This window comes from Phaethon aethereus (assembly GCF_964289735.1).
Source record: "Phaethon aethereus genome assembly, chromosome: 1".
Taxonomy (NCBI): domain Eukaryota; kingdom Metazoa; phylum Chordata; class Aves; order Phaethontiformes; family Phaethontidae; genus Phaethon; species Phaethon aethereus.
Window position 1 is genome coordinate 195,864,377 of NC_138575.1, and position 25,293 is coordinate 195,889,669.

At 37.2% G+C, this 25,293-nt stretch overlaps 1 protein-coding gene across 4 annotated transcripts in view; it reads right to left on the reverse strand.

Annotated features, from left to right (window-relative positions):
* Positions 1–25,293, reverse strand: part of NBEA (neurobeachin) — a gene marked incomplete at its 3' end in the record, with an annotated part of 516,829 nt that overhangs the window by 105,217 nt on the left and 386,319 nt on the right. For all 4 annotated transcript variants that reach the window (XM_082012155.1, XM_082012156.1, XM_082012153.1 and 1 more), the window contains 2 exons: positions 4,880–4,997; positions 3,903–4,005 (listed from right to left, as the gene is read on the reverse strand). In XM_082012155.1, coding sequence (XP_081868281.1) covers positions 3,903–4,005; positions 4,880–4,997 — 221 coding nt within the window. The remainder of the gene's footprint in view (positions 1–3,902; positions 4,006–4,879; positions 4,998–25,293) is intronic.

A 25,293-nucleotide genomic window follows, 5' to 3' on the forward strand; every position in this document is an offset into this window, starting at 1 on the left:
CCCAGGGAGCCTCAAAAACCTATAAACTGCCTAGTGCTGGACTTCACATTTGAATGCCTGATTTGAGCAAACTCTAGAGAAAATTAAAATATACTAAAGAAGCTCCTTATTTCCTCCATATCTACGGTGTTTGAAAGATTCGCATTTATTTCTGCAGAGACTGGAAAAAATTATGCACAATAAATTGGTTCCACACCTGCTTATTTCAGTTAACACAGGAAGACCCACTGTTTTGTGTTTTGCTAAATCCACCCAACTTTGATCAAACCATTTCTATCCTTCTATATGCCATCACCAATATGAAGATGCAAAATTAATGTGCTTCCTCTTTGCTTCTGGAAAGCCATGAAATACCAACTCAAGATGGAAAATGCAGAAAACTCTGATGTACAAGGGGATGATCCAACTCTTCAAGTTTTATATGCTTTAAATATGTTTAGAAAACACTTCATGGCATTTTGTTGAGGGAAGGGATGTTATATATCTTGTACGTGGAGCATGACCTACCCCCTTCACAATCATTTTTAATTTAGTCAACTACAGTCCAATCTTGTACAAAGAATCTTTAAGTATCTTGTCAAATATGTAACACCTGAATGATGTTTGTGTTGTGTTTTTCCTGTTCAGAAAAAAAAAGGCTTGGGAAAGTCACTGGCTTCTGACAAGAGACTCATCAATATTCACTTTTAATCAGAGCTCTAAAAGGGGTTTTGTGCTTTGATGACATCAAATCTTAGTTTTCCTACCCCTCCCCCCTTCCCAAAGTCCAACCTCTGCAACAGCTATACTGAGATCTGGATCTCTGGATGGAGATACTGAGATCTCCATCACCAAGTTACTGATGTGGAATAAATGGCAGAGCTGAGATGGTGTTGAATATTGTTACCATACCAGCCAAAATACATTTTCTTTCAGCAAAAAATTCATCATTTGTATTTCTTAGCTTTAATAACTGCAGCCATTGTTTTATCTAATGCATTAATAGCCCACAGAATTTCAGTGGAAGGTGCTAGCACATGTTTAGTAGTTAAGTATGTTACTGCTTCTTTTAACAATTCTTTGATCTCTGTATGCTTACAAAACCATCAGGCAGCTCACTGTTGGTTTCTAAGCTGTGATGTTACCCTCAATAAAAATGCATCAGTAAATTACACCTGAGGTGTTAGAACACTAAAAAGTGGTCTGCTAATAGTGTTGTAAAAATGCAAATATTACTCTACCTGTGTAGAATCACATGGAGCTGTAGAAAAAAGTTAAATGAAAGGCACAGTACTGTCTGCCCAGTTTTATCATATGGCAAGGTCATAAGGAAACTACAATCAATGCAATATGTTTCAGGAATAGTGAAAATGCATTTATCAAAGACAGATGAATTTGATTACCAAATCAGCCTGGACTCCTCAACATGTGACTAATTTTAAGGACGTAACTACTTCTTTGTAACATTAAGCACAGGCTTGAACACTTTGTTGAATCAAAGCATTAGAGAGGCTGTTGAGAAAGGTATCAAAGAGGCAAACTGGAGACTTGCTCAGAACAGCAGGTCTGTAACAGTCTTGGGAAGAGATACGAGTTCGCCTGCTTCTAATCCTTTGTGCCATTAGAAGATCATAAATACTGCTTTTTCCTTCTATTTCCTTCCGTCTTTGTTAATCGCAGGATTTCTCCAGGAAAACAGAAATGCACTTAAAGTCCATGCACCACATTAAAAGTAATTTACTCCTTCAGAATGTTTCCATCGTGAATGCAATTCTTTATTATAACGTAATTAACTTTAGATTAAATGTTTATCAGAGTAGTAGCAGAGAGGAAATATTACTTACAAAAAAACCCTAAAGAAATCAAGCAAAACAATCAGAAAATCTGCTTTTCTTAAAATATTTTGAAGTACAGCTTAATCTGGAAAATAGGTCATAAAAAAAGGATAACATTTTACTCAGTGTACCAGCTCCTTTGGTTACTCAGCATAATTTCTTCTGAAGTTAGTTATACAAATAAGCATAATTTTAAAAATCAGCATTCCAGAGTCAACATATTCATAGGAAGGGAAACTATATTCTAACATCAACAAATTGTTAACTACAGAGCAGTTATAGACCCAAATTTTCCTGCAGTTACTCCACTGCAATCCTACTGAAGACAGTAAGGGTATGTAGACAGAAAAAAAGGAAAAACCATGATTACAGGGTCTTCATTGTGCATAAATCATACTGCGATTATGCAAAAACAAGAAAGAAAAACAACTTCACTACCATATGCCAGATTTATTCTGAAGGCTAGCAAGCCCATTTTCGATTCAAACTGAACTTTAATCAAATAGGTATGGAAATAACTGCATATAATATTGAAGCTGAAACTTTTCTAAATAATTATATATCAACAAACTTTTTCAGACAATTATTCACTGAATAATGCACAAAGGATATGAATTTCAAAAGTAAAAATTGTCACTGTAGATATGAAATTCTGATTGAGAAATTTGCATTTTGTTTGTTCTAGAACATGTGGCCATTTTTATTTCAGAAAAGAATACTATTACTTTCCACTTAGAGACAGCAATTCCTCTAATTTGAGTATTTGGAAGAGCAATGCAAATACTAACAAGATGCACCTTCCAAAGCAATGCCCCAACTTCCCCTTGATCTCAGTGAAAACTTGAGAAATTTGGCAGTTTGCCTAAGAACTTCAGCACATTTAGGAGATCAAGCCTTAGACATCATGAGACTCTTGAGCTCATGACAGGGAATGATGTTCAGCTGGGGACGAAATAGTTCTCCAGTCCTGCAAATGCTTTGACACTTCAGAGTGTTTCCACATTCTGCACTGGGATAAGACAAGGACAATATGAAGTTTTAGTTTGTAGTAAATGACTTAAAGAAAGAGAAAGACACGTCCCAGACATTACACTGATGATTAAGTTCATTGGCTTTTGGCCAAGGCAAGCCAAATGGAGATCTGAACCCAAAGCACTATATTTTGTGTGTTTCCTGCTATTTCCTTACTCCCTTATATTTATTTATTCTTCTTTCATTTTGACCAGAAATTAATCTTGAACCTAAACATTTTTCACCAAAATTCTACTGATACACCCTCAAAAACAATGTTAGGTCTGAACAGACATTTCTAAACAAAATAATAAAAAATGGAGGCAGGAAATTCCCCTCCCCAACTCAGTGAAGTACACACAAAGATCATCTTACCCATCACTTTTATAGTATAGGACCTGACCATTCCCAGCCTTATTCCTGACCATAGGCTGATTTGATACTGATGTCGAAGAAATAACAAAAACTGCACTTGTCCATAGTATGTGAAAATCTCTAAAACTGAACCTTAATTGGTCTTTCCCAAAATATATATCCTCCTTAATTTTGGAAACAGAAGAAGAATAATGCATTATTCTAACAAATGGAAGAAATTTTAAAATTGCAAAATAGTCACTATACTGATAAGCAATGAAGTAAAACCCACACACATTCATATAAAAGGCAAATGAGAAGATATGTAGATATAATTTTCATTCAGCAAATGCAAAACCTAGTCAAGTTTAATTCCATGTCCTGCATAAAAATCACTGCAAGGATGAATGCTTGTCTATACATTTATAAAACCGGACTGAAAACCGGACTTTGAAGAGATAAGGTATAACTTTTTTTCTGGTTCTTCACTGAAAGGTACTTATTTCCTGTTATTAATTTTTTAAAAATTAATCTAATTTACAATACTTTTACTTCTATTCCATAATAACAGGCCATATAGTAACTAAAAGGTATTGTTTCTCAAACTAACCTTAAGAGAAAATCGAGGGTTTCATGGCAGGAATAATGTTTTATTCACGTTTAAAAATATCATTTGTATAATATTATAAACACAAAACACACAAAATATTTTAATTAAATTACCTGGCTTGTGGCAAACCATAGCTGGTTCCTACTCCAACACGTGGTAAGCTGTACACAACTTTTTTCACTGTTGCTTGGTCAGGAAAATTAAACATAACAGAAGCTAAATGAAAAAGAGAAAATATGGACTAGTAAGCCATCTGTAGAAGTCTGTTTCTACATCTGCAGGTATCTTTAAAATGCTCTTTGGTTTTTATTTGGGAAGAGAAGTCAGTTCCACTTTTATCCTCATGGAGATCCAAGTTAGAACAGAGACTCCTGGCATACTTCATACCTGTGTATCATTAGCTGGTTAATGTTTTGGCACTAACTCTCCCATTTAGCAGAAGACCTGAGGGAGGTATGCTTCAGAGGAACCGCAGCTTACCATTAACCTATATAACCTCTTATCAGGCTGGGAAGCTGTTCAGTAGTTGGCATGGCATTCGGTCTTCTAACTGGTGCATTAAAACACACAGGACCGGAAACTGTTTCCTTCCCTCTCCAGTTGAAATCAGAGCTCCTCAGGGCAAAAGACTACTGACACACCTCACCAACCACTCCACTCTGATTCAGAGTAGCACATACAGAAAACTGAGTGGATCCATTTATTGATCTGGTCCTTTTTACTTTAACTTAGTTTATAATTAGAAAAAGAAATATCCTTTTAGATATTTCACTAAAATATTTACAGAAAATGGAAAAGGGGAGTGAGATCATTGAAAAAGCAAATTTCCTATCAAACATTTGAAGAATTTACCAATTGCAATGATCTGGTTTTATAAGTAAATCACACTGCTGCACAGAAAGCAGTAAGATTGATTGGTGTGATTGATTCTAATATGAAATGCAATGGATACATGCAAGAGTAAATATTATTGAACACAGACATAAGCACTTTATCAAAGGAAGCACAGAGTTTAAATTCTAAGATTGATAAATAACACAGAAAATAACTACTAGCACATTTTTATGCAACAAAATAAACAAAGACATACTTCTGTTTGCCATAAACACCTCCAAGGCTGTGTTCTGGAGAAGATAACGTCTTGAAAAAACAGCTCGAATCTCACTGAACATCCATTTTCCATGAAGACCTTCTGTATAAGCAAGGACCTTTGAAGAAAGTCAAGGTGATAGTTATTAGCAGGAGTTTTTCATTAAAATATTGCATAAGAACATAGTAAATTTTACCCATCAATGAAGCACAGTTAAGTTAATCATATCTCTTTAACACTTAAAAACCGTGAATTAAAACATGAGCTTAAATATTTTTTAAAAATGCAGAGAAGTATAGCAGTTAGAAGAATATCAGTAAGTACTGTAACCTGACACCCCTAAGATCTATTTCTCATGAGTTACGTCAACTTATTTTCCTCAAAAAAACCCCAAACTCTACAGGCAAGCAAGCACAGGGTAATGGACCTGTCTTGTACAAAGTTCAACCAAAATAATATAACTTGCTATTCACATCCATTTCAGGGTCATAAATTAGAACTCCCTCCATTCCAGCCAGAACAGTATGTCGATACAGTAATTTTTCTAAAGTTAAGTACAGCTAATATCCCAAACCATGAACAAAATTTAACAATTTGTATTTTTGCATTTTAAAATTAATGGGAAAATATTTAAAATAAAACAGTTAAAAACTAGCATTGCTTTTCTAATTTTTCAGTTTCTCAATTGATAGACTTAGATTAATAGACTAATGTCTAAGACTAGATATTAATACCTAAATAATCTTTTTCACTCTTCTTTCTCTGTTCTGGATGTTCAGGAAAACAGACAAATAAGACACAATTTAATTTGTTATCAGCTTTATTAACTTATCTCATCTGTGAATTATCATTCCGGCAGTATTATGCATTGTAGAACAACCCTTTTCCAATCCCGTTCATCAGATAGAAGGCTGCCTTCAGCCTTCCACCTCTGCTCAGGTGGGCTTTGCCCACAGCTGAGACCCTGACACTTTATCCTACAAGGAGTCAGTCATTTGGGATGGGGACCATCCCCTCACTACACCCAGCTGCATTACCAGGCTCTGTAGACTATGCCTTCCTCTGGGCTGCAGTTACTAAGAGTTGCAGCCTCAGTGAAACAAAGAAACGCAACGAACACCTTCACTAAAAGGAAATGGAAACAGAAGGTTTCAGACTGAAGAGACTGAATTTCTCTGTCCTCCATTAGGCACACAGAAACTGTCTGTATACCAGCTTGCAGTGCTTTACTCACTCAGCTGAGGTCTTCGCTTTCTTAGTCATGACCTCCCCCAACCCATTTCTGAATAGGGAAATGTTAGGGAGACCATATGTTGCTGCTGTCAACGATCCTTCATGCTTGAGGTAACGGAAATTGTATTCCTTCAGTTTTTTCACTGATGTAGCTTCAAGTTAGTAACATCTCTTCATATATGAAAAAGCTAATTTAAGTTTGTACACTTGGTGTTAAAAGAGCTCCACGGATTTTTGTTAATTTGTTCTCTGTAACGTTTTTCTCATGAGTGTATTTCAGAGATGATGGTAACAACAACAATACAAATGTGCTTCAGCACACTGAAGAGCTTTCAGATGTTAGTTCTGTCCTTGATGGAAACTGGACAGAGGAACACACTGAGCCCCCTGTATTGTCTACATGAGAAGAAGTTACAGACAAAACTGTGGCTGATGGCACTGTTTCGTTCACCTCAGCTCTCCACACTAACTAAACACAGCCTTGAAGAAGGGAAAGGGCTTGATTTCTTTGGAGGTCCCCCAGACACTCAAAAGAGACTATATGCTCCCTGAATTCAGCCACAGGCCAGCTGTGGAATTACTACCTCATATGCTAAATTCTTGCGATGGTTAAAAATCTGCACCTTATTTTTAATTTGAACTCGACTTCAGTTTCTAGCCACTAGATCTTGTGACACCTTTGTTTCTGAGATTAGAGAGTCTTCTAGCATCAGATAACTTTTCCTTGTGTCGGTAATTACAGACTGTGATCCAGTTACTGCTTAGCTTTCTCTTTGATAAGCTAAATATACGAAATTTTCCTTCAGTCTTTCATTGAGATCAGATGCTAGGCTACAGCTGGTATCGTGTATGTGACATTCAGATGGTTAAGAACAATGACTGTGAAGATTTCAGCACCCTCCTTTGAATGTATTCTGCTGCTATCCGATACATAATTTTGTAAAGACACAGGTTCTTAAGATACAGAGAGGAAATATGGAGGAAAACACTCTTTAAAGCTAAAAGATGAGAACAGTCTCCCAGAGTTTGAAATGTATATAGCTGTAACCAGATCTACAGCAGCCAGCAGATTTCCCAAAGAATTAGTTCCTTGACAAAACACCATGCTTAAGGAATTCACTTTTTGTTCCAAAATGTTTCCAGTTGTCCTATTTTTTTCTAAAGAACAATGTTTAATACTGACCATAACCTATGTATTAACATTTTAGATGATTCACAGTAGCACATTTACAATGTTTTGATATATACCACAGTTTAGTTATTACAGATCAACACTAAAAGCACATTGTATACCGACTATACACTAGTTGCCTTTTTCTTCCTCCTCTTCTTACTCAAGTATAAAGCAACTGTAACTTCACAGAGATACATTCACCCCACTGTGAAATGAACGACTTAACATAGCACTCCAGTAAAGCAGTAGAAAGGATAGGAAATCAGAGGAAAGGAAGGAGTCTATAATTCAATTGCTGTCCTCAATTACACTCTTCTTAAATGTTTATTACTCCTACAAATATCAGATTATCATGTCAATATCAAATCACCTCAATTATTTCAGTATTTCTGTTGTATTGTTTTCCTGTCCAAGATATACTACCCATTTTTGTCATCCTCCATAACAATTATCTAACACTTTTCAAGAGATGCATTAAACCTTCCCTTATTAGGTATCTACAGTTTACAGCAGAAATTACAGAATCACAGAATCATTAAGGTTGGACCTTAATGATTATCAAGTCCAACCATTAACCCAACACCACCAAGCCCCCTAAACCACATCCTGAAATGCCACGTCCACACATTTTTTGAACACTTCGAGTGATGGCAACGCCACCACCTCCCTGGGCAGCCTCTTCCAAAGCTTGACCACTCTCTCCGTAAAGAAATTTTTCCTAATATCGAGTCTAAACCTCCCCTGGTGCAACTTGAGGCCATTTCCTCTCGTCTTATCATTAATTACTTGGGAGAAGAGACCAACACTCACCTTGCCACAACCCCCTTTCAGGTAGTTGTAGAGAGCAATAAGGTCTCCCCTCAGCCTCCTCTTCTCCAGAGTGAACAACTGAACAACCCCAGATCCCTCAGCTGCTCCTCAGAAGACTTGTGCTCCAGACCCCTCACCAGCTTTGTTGCCCTTCCCTGGACATGCTCCAGCACCTCAGAGTCCTTCTTGTAGTGAGGGGCCCAAAACTGAACACAGTGTTTGATGTACAGCCTCACCAGTGCCAAGCACTTCCCTACTCCTGCTGGCCACACTATTCCTGATACAGGCCAGGATGCTGTGGGCTTTCTTGGCCACCTGGGCACACTGCCGGCTCATGTTCAGCCGGCTGTCAACCAGCACCCCCAGGTCCTTTTCCGCCGGGCAGCTCTCCAGCCACTCCTCCCCAAGCCTGTAACGTTGCATGGGGTTGTTGTGACCGATGTGCGGGACCCGGCACTTGGCCTTATTAAACCTCATACAGCTGATCTCAGCCCATCGATCCAGCCTGTCCAGATCCCTCTGCAGAGCCCTCCTACCCTCCAGCACATCAACACTCCTGCCCAATTTGGTGTCGTCTACAGCCTTACTGAGGGAGCACTCGATCTCCTCATCCAGGTCATCAATAAAGATATTGAACAAGACCAGGCCCAGAACCGAGCCCTGGGGAACACCGCTTGTGATGGGCCACCAGCTGGATTTAATACCATTCACCATGACTCTCTGAGCTTGGCCATCCCGCCAGTTCTTTACTCGGCGAAGAGTACACTTGTCTAAGCCATGAGCCACAAATTCCTCTAGGAGAATGCTGTGGCAGACGCTGTCAAAGGCTTTACTAAAGTCCAGGTAGACAACATCCACAGCCTTTCCCTCATCCACTAGGCGGGTCACCTGGTCATAGAAGGAGATCAGGTTGGTCAAGCAGGACCTGCCTTTCATGAACCCGAATTACTGACATCAATGAAGGATTCTTTCTTGTTATATGACCAGAAGGGCTTCTAAGAATACTGTAATTTTGGTACTGAAGATACTTTTTCATTTTATAAAGACAGTTTTATCCAGTGCTTAACTGTAGCTACTACTACCTTTAACCTGGATACCACTATTTTAGTTAGAACATTAAAGAAAAGAGCTCTGGCATTCCATTAGTTTAGACATCAAAATCCTACCCATCTGTTAGATGGCTCTGTCACCCAGCAACACAGGGTATTCTCTTTGCCATGTGGTACTTCATTTTCTTCTTCCTCTAGAGATGCAAGAAACTTCTATGAATTTATCTTTCTTCCTCATTCTAAGTTTACCCCTCCTACTTCTTCAACATTAATCTTTTACATTTCAAAAAGTATTCGCTCTGTGTTTGAACAGATTTGTCTTGACTGATTAAGGTCTAGTGGGATGCTTTTGCATCCTGGTAGCCCAACCCAAAGCATCTTTTTATTTGATTCAAAGGTTTGGAGACATATGCTTAAAAGCACTGTATTGTATATTCACGATATGCCCCTCCAGTAGTCCAATAACTCTAATAATTTTTTCACATGTCTCTATTTTGCAGTGTTTTAAGTGTTCTGAATTATGTGTCCAGTCCTGCAATTTTCACCAAACTCAGCACGTCTTCCTCAACAATGGAATTATAGCTACAACTATTTTATTTATGCATTGATTATATACTGTATGGCTTTTGTCTTTTTTTAACTAAGCTTGCAGAGTTGTGTTTCTTCCAGTACAAAATAAGCCCTTGTCATCCCCATACACAGTGGTCCTTTAGTTTGAATAGGATTTTTGTTTGTATTTCATTCATCATTCACCATCACTAACTTTTGGAAGACAGATTACCTGCAAAAGTCAACTATAAATCTATCTTATGTGTCCCAACCTTGAACAAAAGACAGGAAGATGAAATCTCGGTTCATTTCAGTTGCACTGTCATACCTACACCTGCATTATCAGAACGAACAAAAGTAAAATAGCCTTGGTGTTCCATATTTCCAGGTCAGGAGCTTGCATATAGTTTCTTATGACAGACTTTTCTGTGAATGCGGTTGCCACGGAGAGAAGAGAAACTCTCTGAAGCTCCCTCATCCATCCTTATCAAATGAATATTTAATATTCCCTAAGGTTGAGAAAGTATTTTTTACAATGAAATCCTGTTGTAAAATTAAAAAAAATAGATTTTTTTTGGTCTGACACTACCCTCCTGAAAAACAATCAGACAGAGTTGTGACGAGTATGAACTATGCAAAATGTTCTGCTTTGGTCTTTTGCATCCCTATTGTCTGGTGGAAACTGTATCTCCTGCTTTCTGTATACAGTGACCTAAGAGGTCCATAATGAAAAAGCTAAAATCTGAATTTGTGGTCACCTCTTTTTTGTGTGCATATGAATATAGGTAGGAAAGAAAAAAAAAATCAAACATGCCAAGGAAGGGAAGAAAAAAGAAATTATCATTGTGGGAAAAGCTACTACCCTTCAGAGTTTTATTTGAAATAGCAAGCAATAGAATGCTTGAGTCACAAAGCAGCAGTTGATTTCATATTAGATTCCATGAATTTTGTGGTTACCAGGCTGTTATGAAATGGTTATCTGGTATATTCCCTAGAGGAGTGTCTTATGGGATGCTTCCAAATTTGCAACCTCAGCACTTAGAAGAAGATTTCTGCCAATAGACCATGGAGTACTTCACAAAACAAATCACAGTGAACAGATATTTAATCAGAGAGCTGTCCAGAGCCAGCTACAGAAGTGTGCTTATGCACCTGACCCAGGTACACAATAGGTATTCATGAAATAGTTTAGCATCATTGTATGCTTTCAGAGATTAGAAACACACAAAGATGATTACTGAAAATCATTTTCTCCTGTCAGGGATTTGGATTTCCCTTTTTCAAGCATTTGCTAGCATCGCCATTTGCTTTAAGGAAAATGTGACATTCTGAATGCAGATCTTCATAGGCTAAAAAAAAATGGTTCCTGTGCACATACAGCAAACTTTCTTCTCCAGTACAACACGGAGCTCGGTACAAGTACGTGGCAGCCTGCATGATTGTTTCATGTATTCTAAATACAGATTGAAATGACAGACATTAATGGCATGGAACCAGACTCTTAGAGTTTATGAAATACCACATTGAGTAAGCATTATATAATTTCAAAATGTCTGATGAAATATTGAATATGATAAACTTTCAGGTTTAGCATAAAATTTTAAAATATGCAAACAATGTAACAAGGGATATATCACATCAAGATATGTAAATGTATAAAGAAAACATTTATTAAGAAATTTCAAAATCAGGTTAAGTTCAAATAATGAAATACTTTGCATTTTGCTTTTCTGAAATGGGAAACTGAGAATGTAAATACACAGGAAGAACAAGTCAAATTAATTTAATATCCTAGTGTTTCATTGACTTCTTACTATTTTCTTTTTTGGTATACTTTTAAGCCACTTTAAGAACATCCTCTCTGCTTCAGTTCCCATAGTCACATAAGAATGAGCACTTCTAAAATCTCACCAAAATATCATGTTATCATTTATCCTTTGCACATTTTGATCTAGTAAAACGTTCTCAATTTCTCTTTACATTAAGGTCTCTTTTCCCCTTCCTTATAACACACTTCTGTGTAAAATGTTTGTTTGTTTGTAAGCCTTAAAAGCTTTCCTCCAAGTAGCTCTTGTGATACTATGCTCTGCAGGATGAGCTGAGTATTATGTGCCACTATAACTTCTCCATCCACATCAGTTTTAAAATCTTTTTTGGAACTTTTTTTATAAATAAATATTGGCACTCCAGCTTCATTTTTCTCCTCCTCTTCAGGGATCTAAAAAATGCAGATATTATTTTTGTGGTTTTAGGTTTTACTTCCTTGCCAAATTTTCTCAGCTTATACTTCTACTTCCAATGTTTTTTTAAGCTTTCAAGAGGCCCCTTTTCTTGAAACATGAGGTTTTGTTCACCCCAACCTTTTCTAAATTTGATTTCTCTGGTCAGCATACCGCTTCAGTGTCCATTAAAACAATGCCCACTCAGCTGACAGTAACTGACACTCTTATTCCCACATTCATTTTCAGTCATCTGAAACATTATTTGAAGTTGGCCCATTTTCAGGCCATTTTCCTCTTTTAATTGGTAAAATGGTTTTGCATGTTATGATTTTGTGTTTGAGGAAAGTAATGGTAAGGGCATGGGGATTTCTTGAGAAGCAGCCGCAGTAAGGTTATTAGAGTAAAAAAAACCCCTGCTCCTAGATATGGAAACACTGTTGCTAAATGTTAACATCTGGATCAAAATAATCCAGAGAGAATATTTTACATATTCTAACTGCATTATTTCTAACTCTGCTTTTGTGAAACACCAATGCATAGTTTTAAATACAAGGATAAGTGCTACTGACATGGGAAAATACTACCTTTGTGAAAACAGAATTCTGAATAATAATTATTTTTATCATTCATTTTATGGGCGTTACACATCTGTGCGCCATTGCGTGGTTTCCTTTCTACGCAACTTGCAAACAGACTGTCAATTTAGGTAACTCCTGAAATGTCAGCAATGGGCCGAAATTCCTGGGAAGAATAGCATCAGGAAGAGGTAGCAGATTTAGACACTACCACCTTAGAAAAGGTAGGCAGAGGCCTTTTTAAGGCTATACTTCCAAACTAGATTCCAGCAGTTACTGTTTTAAGCAGAAGTTTCAGCTGATTTGAGGATTCTAAAAGTAGGAATAAAGCTGATGGTGCCGGTGGGGGCAACAGCACATGTGGAGAAGCAGAAGACAAATATATTCTAGTGCCATATAGAAAGCCTTACTAGCATACAGCCCAACTCAAAACACAGAGGTTGACAAAAAAAATATTGTGGCAAAATCCAAAGTAGAGAAGATCAATTAGTTCTAGCTAGCAACAGGACTGAAGTAGATTGTGCCTGTTGCTCCACAAGGTTTCAGATGATTTTGTGTTGACTTTGGCAACAATGGGATGTCAGACTCAAATCTAGTGAGAAATCTTAACAGAACTGCCGTTTCCGTTCTCACTCTACATCTTGTGCTTAGATATTAGATTAAATCTCACTCTACATCTTGTGCTTAGAGATTTGGATTAAACGGGCTGGTGATGATCTCAGTACTTACACTCAAACTGCTCTGAGGAATTCTGCCCCAGCACCACATTCAGTGAAATGCAATCAATTTTTTTCAATTAGAACTGCACAAATTACTTTTTCAGTTGAGTGGACAAGCCAAAAAAAAGGCATAAAATTGATATGATCAGAGCAAAAACACAGAAATTTTTTTTCAGGATTAAAAATGGAGAGCTTGTTTCTCCGTCAATTGCCTCATTCTGGACCTCCTTAGCAGAAGTAAAGCAATGGAAAGAAAAGACTTGTAAAATTCACAAATGCAGAAAGAAGACAGTGTTGATAAATGCTTGTAATTTGAAACCAAAGCTGGACATTTGTTCATTAAATAGTTACTTGACTGAAAAATGCAGTTTTATTGGTCATTTGACAGAATTTGTGAGAGGTCTAGCTGAAAAAAAGTTGCGGGACTAGATTCAAACACCAGCATGACAACAAACAAGTCCGGTGTTGCCTAAAGCGAGAATTTGAGATAGGCACTCAGATGCACTTCCCCTTCTATCTCAAAGGTACATCACAGAATCACAGAATCACAGAATCACTAGGTTGGAAAGGACCTTTAAGATCAAGTCCAACCATTAGTCCAGCACCACTATGTCCCCTAAACCATGTCCTGAAGTGCCACATCCACACGTTTTTTGAACACTTCCAGAGATGGCGACTCCACCACCTCCCTGGGCAGCCTGTTCCAATGCCTGACCACTCTCTCAGTGAAGAAATTTTTCCTAATATCCAATCTAAACCTCCCCTGGCACAACTTGAGGCCATTTCCTCTTGTCCTATCACTAGTTACTTGGGAGAAGAGACCAACACCCTCATCGCCACAACCCCCTTTCAGGTAGCTGTAGAGAGCGATAAGGTCTCCTCTCAGCCTCCTCTTCTCCAGACTGAACAACCCCAGTTCCCTCAGCCGATCCTCAGAAGACTTGTGCTCCACACTCCTCACCACCTTCGTTGCCCTTCTCTGGACACGCTCCAGCACCTCAACATCCTTCTTGTAGTGAGGGGCCCAAAACTGAACACAGGATTCAAGGTGCGGCCTCACCAGTGCTGAGTACAGGGGCACGATCACTTCCCTACTCCTGCTGGCCACACTATTTCTGATACAGGCCAGGACGCTGTTGGCCTTCTTGGCCGCCTGGGCACACTGCCAGCTCATGTTCAGCCGGCTGTCAACCAGCACCCCCAGGTCCCTTTCCTCTGGGCTGAACCCAAATGACACCCTTCTCCAACACTGTAGGCTGCCCCACCTCATTGCTGCGCTCTCAATGAGCAGCTCCCAGCTGGGTGTGTGCACCTCACTGGTCCAGGATGGACAGTGCATGAGTGAGCTGCATCGGTTGCCTCAGCTGTGTGCTGCCCCAAGGATAGGGAGTGGCAAACACCTACACAGATACAACCAAATAAAGAATAGAAAGAGAAGTTCCCTGACTCCTGCCATGTTTCTGCAGGGATTGCAAAGCAAGCGCTGCTCACTGGTCATAATTTGCCAACATACAAGACAACCTGCTCCTTTCAAATATAGGAAAGAAGTGAAACAAGACTGCCTGGTTTCCAGGTGAGTGTGCTGGAAAGGACTAGAAGAAATTCATGTTCTTCTATGTTCTAAAATTGTGTCTTCTGGTGCTTACTTCATCCTCGTGTATTAGCTTTTCTCTTGCGCTGAGGAGAAGTGACTCCATCAAGTTTAGGACTCAGCAAAAGCAAAAAACCCAGGAAAAGTCTGAGGAAAAAAGGACGTATGGTACCCACAAGTATGTGATGTGTTCTTTCCCAAGAACAAAGACATCATGAAATCCTCAGGGTCTTTTTTTTTCAGAACTTGCACACCAATAGATTCATTCAAAAGTGCAATGCAATAAAAAATGTCTAAAGACTCAAATGAACCAGGATGCAAATCCTTAACATTATAATAACTGAAGACACTATAATTGGTCTTAAGAAAAGTGTAAAAATTGAGTTTTATTAAGTGTTACCCATTTCCTATCAAACAACAGGTAGAAAGATAGGTTTATGTCCCTCTTTTTATAGATGTGTTCTCAATGTCATACTGAAGATATGTGCAAGTGTCTTGAATTTTAACAGTTTCACATTTGATTTATTCAGTGTAGAATGCATACGACCTAAGATCTATAAAAGTAATTAGAAGACAACATTTTTTCTATGAGGGAGCTTAATTTTTTTAAGTTTCTGTTCCTACTATCCCTTCCAATATAAGATTGATAAACCAGTAATATTTTGTTGTTAACTTCATATACAAAAGCTGTTTCATTCATCCCAACATTTGGGAATATTATTGGAGTAATTTCTACTTCTGAATCTCAGCAATAAATTTAAAATTTATTTTTATAAGCAAAAAGAAATACATAGATTTATAAAATGATAGATACACATCTACAACATCCTCACACTCCTCAAACTGTATTACAATTTGTAACTGACTGGCATAATCCTCAAGAAATTCAAAATTTTACAGCTGTCACACACTCAGCTGTGACTAGAAGTGTTGGGTCTGGAGCACTAGTGACTGCTGGAAGTCAGTTTGCTTGGTGTTGGAATTTAGAGCAGATTCAGGGCTACTCTACATTATGTCAACTTCCAATGACCCCAAAGAGCAATTACACGGCCTGTGAATTACAGTGAACATACATCAAAATATCTTCATCTTCCTCATATATTGCCATACTAACTGATTCTTTATTAACCCATTTAAGATGAGCTTAAGATGAGTTTCTTTCACACTGCTGGAGAAGACAAGGAATTATAGCTCTGGGAAAAATCAATTCCACAGCTCCAATAGCAACCAAAATTCTCCTATACTTTTTATTATTATATACGCAACATTATCTCACATTACCAAGTCTGTGCAAAGAAACCATAGCAATGTGCAAACTGCCTGTTGTAACTAAATAATCATTTAATTAGTTTGCATTCCATTACACTAATTTTGTTCTAATATTACAGAAAGAGTGTTTATGCATTCTCTACTTGCTTTAAGTAACATTTTTTATCAGATGCTTTATCAGTAAGCACTGAAATATAAATCCACACAAAGTATAAAAACTGCAGAAATTAACATGTATCAAATGTAAACTGCATATAGAAACACCATAAATGTTTTTTATATTTATTTCAATAACTGGAGCCACATCTACACAGTATTTTTAGTATGTGCATTCTGTATATTATGTGTGTACTTTCATACAGTTAACTATCAGCTTGTTTAATTTGAACAATGTAAGTACAACCTTTTGAGGGTCTAATCCTGTACAAAAAAATTCTCATGAAAACTAAGAGGAACATAGAGAGTCTACTCAGCTGTCTACTGAAAATGGATTCTGGGGCACACATATAGATTTCTGATATCTGCCATAGCAAGGGGAAAAGTGCTATAGCACATTTAATATACAGTTCCCTCCTCTTTGGATTTCTAGCCAACTGGAATGCAAATCTCCAGGTCATAAATTTGGGCATATTCACAGGCTTTCCTGTGGTGAACTCTAGGTTCCCAGTATGAAATTACTGCAATACCTGTCAGCACGTGAAGATACTTTGTGTGAATGTGCCTCTGTTTTTGTCCACTACAAGCTGCTCCACCACAGAAAGTATTTAGATTTTATGGAATTCTGGGTGCTATGAGACTATGAAAAACTGTGTCAATCCCAGTCAAAGAGGGTTCCCTCATATAACCTAAATTAATTTATTCTTAACATTGGCTTAATTAAAAAAAAATTAATAAAATTGAATTTACCTCAAGCTTTACAAAGAGATTTGATATTTCCACTTTTTGTAATAGATTACAACAGCCAACTATTCAAATTCTGCTATTAATCTAGATTCTTAACTTTCTTCTATGTGGATAACAGGCTAATTACTTTAGTAGACAATAAACCCTATGAACCTGTATAGGCAGATTACTGCCTGCACTGTGATTGGTTCCATTTCTATTGGCATTAAGTCCAGATTTTATGCATATCACATTCCTTCTAAAGAATACAAGCATCCTATGTAATAGTCTATATCTGATAGACTCAGTTTTGCAAGATGCATCTTTTCTTTGCAGCTGAATATCCCAACTCCTACAGTTTGGAGTAGAAGCTGAGAGTACTGAGCATCCAGAAAGAGAGATCAGCATCTTGCAAATTTGCTTTTCTTTCATTGAAAGCCAAGAAAGTCAGGCATAAAGAAAAAAAAAGAAAATAAAAAGGGAAAATTAAAAGCCAGGAAAATTAATCATGTGTCTTAGCTCTCTAACATGCAATGCTGTCCAATGTACATTGAAATATTGGAAAATAACAGTGATCCTCAGTTTTACTTTATTGCTATGGTAAATTCTTTCATTTTAGAAGTTTTTTTGAATGTATGCACTTTTGTGAGAGGAAGATAACATGGTACAAAAGGATCATATAGTTTAATTAAATGAAACAATGACATCTTCATTCAACAGTTCAGAAGTTTACAGTCACCTTCAAATGTCCTCATTGTGCAAAAATAGAGATAAGACTGCTAATCGTTATCGTAATTGTTATATGACTATTTTTGGCTATTATGCACAAAACAAACAAAAAAAAACAGCCAGTGGACACATAGGTATAGAAAGAACCTAGTTATTTTAGTAAGAGAGTCTACAAGGAAATATTTGCTCTTCTTAATTTGCTTTAAAGGAAACTAATGATGAAACCAAGCTAAAATAAGCCCCCACTCAACTTTTTAGCACAACGACGAGTTACTTTTAGAGCAGTCTTAGAGAGAAAATCCAACACATGCCATTTGACTGTTGTAAACTAATCCTCACTCCGCTTCTATTTCTTTCCATGAACTGCAACGCAAGGTCCAATAGACAGTGTCAGATGCGTCTCAGGTCCAGTACATGCTTTTCAAACTCAATCAAGGGAATATAGAAATGTATATAAAAAGATGAAAGTGTCTTTGCCTTTTACACATATTGCGAAAAAAAAAAAAGCAGCAAAAAGCTGGGGGGAAAAAAAAAGTGAGATGTTTCATAGGGGAAGGTTAAGTCTGATGCTAATGCTTATTTAAAATGGTGACAGTCTGGAGTAGTGAAGCCTTGCTGGGCTGCTTTAATTTCTCCCTGGAATAGCTCTCTCCCAACCTTCAGCAGCACATCAAAGTCTCTGGAGCTCAATTAAAATTGGATTATATTGAAATGCTCTATCTATGGAACTGTGTGCTCACTAACACTTTTCTTTCAGTAATACTCCAGATGACAGTTGCCCATCCCAATTTAAACAGTTGTCATAGAGACCATGAACTAAAGCAGCAGTAACTAACAATACAAAGGAAAGGTAAGTGGTAGGATTTCTGTGAATGAAGGGCTTGGTTCCCAGCCGCAGTGCTCACACTGCAAGCAGCTAAATGCAAAAAACATAAAAGGCTGTAATGCTCTCTGCACTCCTAAGCAGAGAGGTAAAGTAAGTGATATAGTAAACATTTTCCCTTTTTTCCCAGTAGCTAGAGAAGTGTTTTGTACACCAGCATGTTGTAGCTACCTAAAATATCCAGAATCAAGAGACACTCCCTAAGAGAAACAGCAGGTAACCCTGGAGTCAAGCTACGGTCACCAGTCCGTAGATTAAAGGAGTCAATAGGTACTTTATAATTGCAATAGAAAAAATAAGGTATTAAGTGTTTTTTTCCTTTTAAAGAATATTTTATAAGAGATTCTTTAATTATATACAAGGTACAAATCCTTTGACTTTATGATAAAAATCTAAAGCAAAGGTCTGATACGAATCTGTAAAAAACTCAGAGTTCGAACCTGTTTAGTTAATGTTGTGACATTCAACGTGCCTAATGCTTTCAAATCACTTTATTACTGATTTTAACCTCTTTCATAACCTATAATCACGTAGATTTTTTTATGTACTGCATCAAAGCCTGACAATACCACTGGAAAACCCTGGCAGCTTCCAAAAAACCCCAAATAACATAAACAGCTTACGTTTCTGGCAGCACCAGACAGCAATGTATTTAACAGAGTAGATTGCTAGCAATGATACTATTTTCTCATGTAGATGGCATGTTTCTGGCACTATAAAACTCTTAACCTTTCTTGTAATTGGCTTATTGAGAGTCCCAAGGTTGTTTTTTGTGCCATTGGGCTGATCACCATGGAAATGAACACTTATTGCTCTTTCGCTGTAGTGCTCAATTTTTCTTCCAGGCCCTCCGCAAGCATCCTCCCCGCTCTCCCGGGAAGGCGGTGTGAGGATTTTGAAGCAGCAACAAGGCAGAGTGCAAAGAGTGCAGGCCAAAGGGGAAGAAAACAAAAATGTGTCAGAAAATCTAAAAACCGCACAGATCAGAATTTGTCAAAACAAGGCTTTGGTTTAAACCAACAAGAAGGGCCCCTACAGCTTGGGCCTTGACAAAGCGTGGCCTCTTTTTTTTTTTTTTTAACTCTTTTTTTTTTTTTTTTTTTTATTTTTAGCCCAGCTGTAGAAAACACCATCTAATGAACCTGTCTGGGGCTGCTGTCCCCATCCTGTCAGGCATGTCAGGAGATGACAAGCGCTGGGGACAGGCCGCCGCCAGTCACAGACAGGCCTGCCAGCTGGAGAGTTCAGCCCCAATCTAATCACACCACCAGAAAATAACTTGCACGCTTGCAGCCTGACAGGATGGGCTCAAGGAAAAGAAAAAGGCAAAAGAAAAACAAAAACAAAAACAAAACAAAACAAGAGAGAGAGAAAATTAGGATGGGAACAACGTGTTTTGTTGCAATTACATACCTTTTTGGGAGGGGGGGAAGAAAAGCATTTTTAAAAGTTACTAGCACTTCATGCTGGTTTCCATTAGTGGAACTGTTTATGTCTTTCCTTTAACAAAAAGAAGACCAATAAAAACATTAATGCCAGCAGTTACAGAAGAAATGAAAATGACACAGTAGTTGCTGTACCTGGATATACTTTTGCTGCATTTATTGACATGTATACATGCTCTTCATAAATAAACATATTAAAACATCTGCATCCATTGGCAGAGCTAAACTTACAAAAATGTATGACTCATGGTATGTGTGTTTATTATTTCAAAGAAGCTGGGTTGATTTAATATTTTACCTCTTCATAGCCATCACTCAAGCGTTTGTATTATTTGGGCAAAAACTGCCAAAATACTAATGGTGAGGCTGTTTGTGCTCCTGACATGGAAATGAATATTCATACCTAAGAATAACAATCTAAAAAAAAAAAAAAAGTATTAGAGTCCACAGCCTCAACACAGGTGGTTCTTTCCTATTTACACACAGACTAGGAATAAACAAAAATTAAAATCTTGAACATATATCTTCAAAGGGCTCAAAAGGCAGTAGTATCCTAATAGGCATCCTGTCTTTTTCATTCAGAATTTGCCAACACAGATCTCCGCTCCAGAAATTTAATAATAAAAAATTGCTAACATAGATCTCTGCTCCAGAAATCTAATAACCAATAAAGCCACAGAAAAAGAGGCTTAACATTCTTATTTTTATAAAGCCAAAAAAGTAGTTCCCCCAACAAGAATTAAAGAAAATTATTAGCTCTAGACACAAATAAAATTACTTGTTCAGCTGAAATGAAAGTGCAAAGTGTTAACTATGTGTATCATACCTACTCCTAAATGTAAATCAAAGTATATTTAGCTTCTAGTGCATGTATCTTAGTAAGTACATCTTAGCAAACAATTTGCATGATTTGGAAGGTAACTGGTATGGAAAATGACTGGTTCATGTGGTACTCAGTAATTATTTTAGGAAGAAATTATGAATGAGTGTAGGTCCATCTAATCCCTATAAAATAATAAAAAAAGATTTGTTATTGCGTCCTGCCATTCATTCACTCTCTGCTGACATTATAGATGTCAGAAAGTCTGTTTAAAAGCTTACTATCTCTATTCATCTTTGTTTCTGGCATGAAATAGAGACTATAATAATCTTGTCAAGCCCACATTTAGACACTAATTCATGACCCTCTGCTACAATTTAGAGAAAATTCATACATAACTCTTTTAAAACAAACTATGACCCCAGACGGAAGGGTAATATCTAGATTCAGCTGACAAATATACATTGACTAAAGCCACGGCCACCCTGATGTTTCTGTATGGATGAGGTGGTTCAAACAAGCAAGATGCATTAATTTTTTTTTTTTAACCTGAAGACTAATCAAATTTTTGTTTCCATTTTGAGATATCAGGTATTCAACTAGGCATCATCTTACTTTCCTGAGAAGAGAGAAGGAATCATCTCTTTCACAATTTAAATACTATGGCTAGAGCCATGAAAAAGAGAAAAAGAAGTTGAGACTGGATGCAGCCCCCACCGCCAATACCAGAGAGAAGTGGTGACCCTCAAGCTTCCAGCAAAGCCTAAAACTCCCCGTCAGGGACCCAGCCTGCAAAACCCATGCAGGAGGATACATAGCAGGGCTGACCATTACTCAAAACCTATCTGTAGACTTGAGAGGACAAACTCAAAGAGAAGTGGGTTACTGCATACAAACAAATGGAAACATCTTCTGTGAGCAGTCTAGATACAAATGCAAGGAACCTAGATACAATCATAAATATAGTTCAACCTACAATCCCCTAACCATCTTTGAAATCTGAAGAACGGGACAGTAGGAGCAAGTACTGTCACAAAGCCTAGGGTACCAAGATTGCAAAAATTCTTTAGAGAGCAGGAAATCAGAAACTTGTTAGGGGTTTTTTTTCCTTCGTTTTTTTTTTAGGAATTTTATTTTCATTAATTTGACAAAGAGAATGGAGAAAAAGATGCTTATTATTAGAGAAACAAAGGTTTGCCATACTGGTGATGATGACAGTAAACTAGCTGCCCAGCTCTGCCTGTCGAAGGCATAGATTGACATGATGAAGGGCAGATGATACTGATGGATTTCCTACCTCCTATATGTGATGTTTTCATATGACTAGTTACAGATTGATGCAATGTCTTATCTTTATTCACATACACAGGAATTACTACACATTCACCAAAGCAACACAGTCAACTCCTGTTGATTTAAGATGGGGGAACATGTAAAAGATGGGGAAACACATAATAGCAGACACCGGTTAGGGTCACAAAGTGGTACAGAATGGTGCACCCATCTGAAATGCCAGAAAGTTCTGCTAGACAGAAGGTAATTATTAAAATTGTAATTTTCTCTGAACATCAGCATTACCACCTTTGTTAATAATTAAAGGTACTGCATAAATTCAAAACCCTCCAACTGAAAAAAAAAAAAGCTGTTCTATTTGAAAACAATGGTAATAATAAACAAAAAGCCACACAAATCCACTGATTTGAAACAGCGTTTCTACAGATTTTTTTCTCATGGACAGTACCTTTCTCAAAACCACCATGCACTATTTTATCATTAGCTTATACACTGCTGCTTTATGGTGGTATTATTTAATTTATTTCATTCATGTTGAAGCAGAGAGCTCTGGCCTCTTGACCCCAATTTTCACTTAAAGAAACAAATTTCTTTTTTGCAAACTAACTCAATTTTTCTCCTGTCAACCTTTAGCCTCACTTTAAAATATTAACCTTTTTCCCATCATGATAAGCATCCAACTTTCTTCTATCCAAATTTAATGTTAATCACCATCTCTTATTGTAATGGTATATTCACTTTCAGCTACCTTCGTCAAGCACACGAAAGTAATTTAAATCTATACATCCTCTCTGAATGTAGTAGCACTTGTGCATTTTTCTACATGCCAAAACCACACAATTCCCTTTAAAAAGCATTATTTCTTTGAGTATTTGCATTCTTTCCATTTTGTACTCTAAAATGTTAGCTAAAAGATGTGTTTCTCCTTTGAAAGAAGAACAGGAAACTGATACAATTCCAAAACACAGAGCAATGCAAAATTGCCACAATCACTTTCCTGCCTTTTCTGCCAAAAATCATTAACCAAAATGAAGATACAGAAGAATTAGGGAGAGGAAACCTGAACTGGAGGAGATTTTTTCCTACGTTTATTTTGATGATATCCCACTGAATTAATTGAATGAGCTGTATCAGTGTCGCTGACAGAACAATCCACTTTATATAAATTACTATACTTTAAAACTTTAATACCACAGAAAATGAGAGAAATTTTTACATCATCTCTGTAGAAGCAGCATCTAAATAAGATACATTAGCTATTATAAATATTAATGAGGATTTTGGACTTGTTTGCAAAAATGTTGAGTGCTCTGGACAGCTATTACCTTTGGAAGTTTGAAGTAGAAGCTGGAAGAACTTCAGAGGGTCCAAATTTGGTTTTACATGCAGGCGCCCACTATCAGGAACCTATAGAGTGACCTTGCTCTTCCCATGGAAGAGTGTTTCACCCATATATAATGAACTGCTGAGAAGAAACACCTATTTGCTTCAGAAGGAGGACTAGATATGTACATTTCTCTTTCCTGGTATTAACTGCTTATCCTTAAAAGTCATGGTATCATTCATTCAAAAGATAGCAAAAGGTAAACAAAACAAGGCCATAATAATTTGCGAAATACCGCTAGTGAATGAAAACAGTGACCGTCTCTTTAGCCATTTCAACCTTCCAATGCAACTGTACTATATTGACATGAGTTTCCTGCATCACTATGTGGTAGTGTATTTACCATAGAGAACAAGGTAGTCAAGCTTTATTTAAAAAAAAAAAATCTAGTGAGAGCATTATTCTTGGAAGACCTTTTTAAAAATCAGTTGGTTGCTGTTGGAATATCTTTCTCTATCAGCACGAAAACTTTGGGTATTTTTAATATTTATGAAAAAACCATAAATTTTTTACAATGGAAATTGTCAACTAGTTCTATAAAAACCCAAACACTTGAAATACTTTTTATCATTTTATAGTGGAATGAGTCAACACACATGACTTATTATTAAAAACTTAGAATATGGGAAGATTCAGTCTGGTCCTGCTGGGATTTATTTTATTTATGACACTGAGGAAAATACTCCTAAAAAGATTCCAATTTTTTATAAGCTTACACCAAATAACACCAGGAAGTAACATTTTCCTACCTCAGTGCAAACTAAATAGCTCCCAAACGAAGAGTAAAACAACCCAAGACCTATTTTACATGAAAACATCAATTCATGTAAAGAAGAAAACACCCTTATGGGTAATTGCTGTCCCAGATGTATCAGGCTCTGACAACAATGAGCTCGTTTGTCCACTAGAGGGCAAGGAGGTGGAAAATTAAAATATTGAACTGAAGCGTCACATACTTCAACAAATATTTCAAGTAAAACTACCGGTAGTATAAAAAATAACATAGCAAGAACACAATTAAAGTTAGCTGGAACCTGTATTCATTAACTATCTGAGTTTTCCTTCATGATAAATGACCCTGTTCGGATGAGCATGGCAGTACTTTAATGCCTCTGGAATCCACTAATGTCTAAGGATATTCATGGACATTAAATTACAAAAGGTTTGATTGGAATTGCAGATCTGCTTGATTTTAGAAGGACTGGGCCTTATCCAAAACCCACTTAAATCATTCCAGGTCTTTCCACTGATTTCAGTAGCTTTGGATTGAAAGGAACTGTGACTGGAGAAACATCATTAAAAAGTGGGGGGGAGCCACACTGAGCACAACAAAAGGGAGAGAAAGAAAGAAAGTGTACACAACCCTCTATTCAAATGATTAGGTGATAAAAGAAAAAGAGGGGGCATTGGACAGACAAAATGCAACCGTAATATCCTGATCTTTTGCTATGTTGCTGCATTTGGTAAATACATGCTGAAAGGGGATGATGCCATACAATGAAGGCATGACTATGTCTTGTCCAGATGTCCCTCTGGTTCCCTGAGCAAGAATTACTCTTCAGTTTAGTATGAACACATCAATTCAGATACTTGTACAAAACCTTTCTATAAGGCCAGTTTTGTAGACAGCGTGAGTTCCACCCTACTTAGTTCAGGCCATGTATGAACAGTTTGGGTGTAAAAATGATGAGTCAGTGAAACTCAGCTGAGAACTTCATTGTCAAGCTGGATTTTTTCCTAGTTGCTCATAACAACCAGGAAGCCACCTGAGGTGTATGCCACATGTT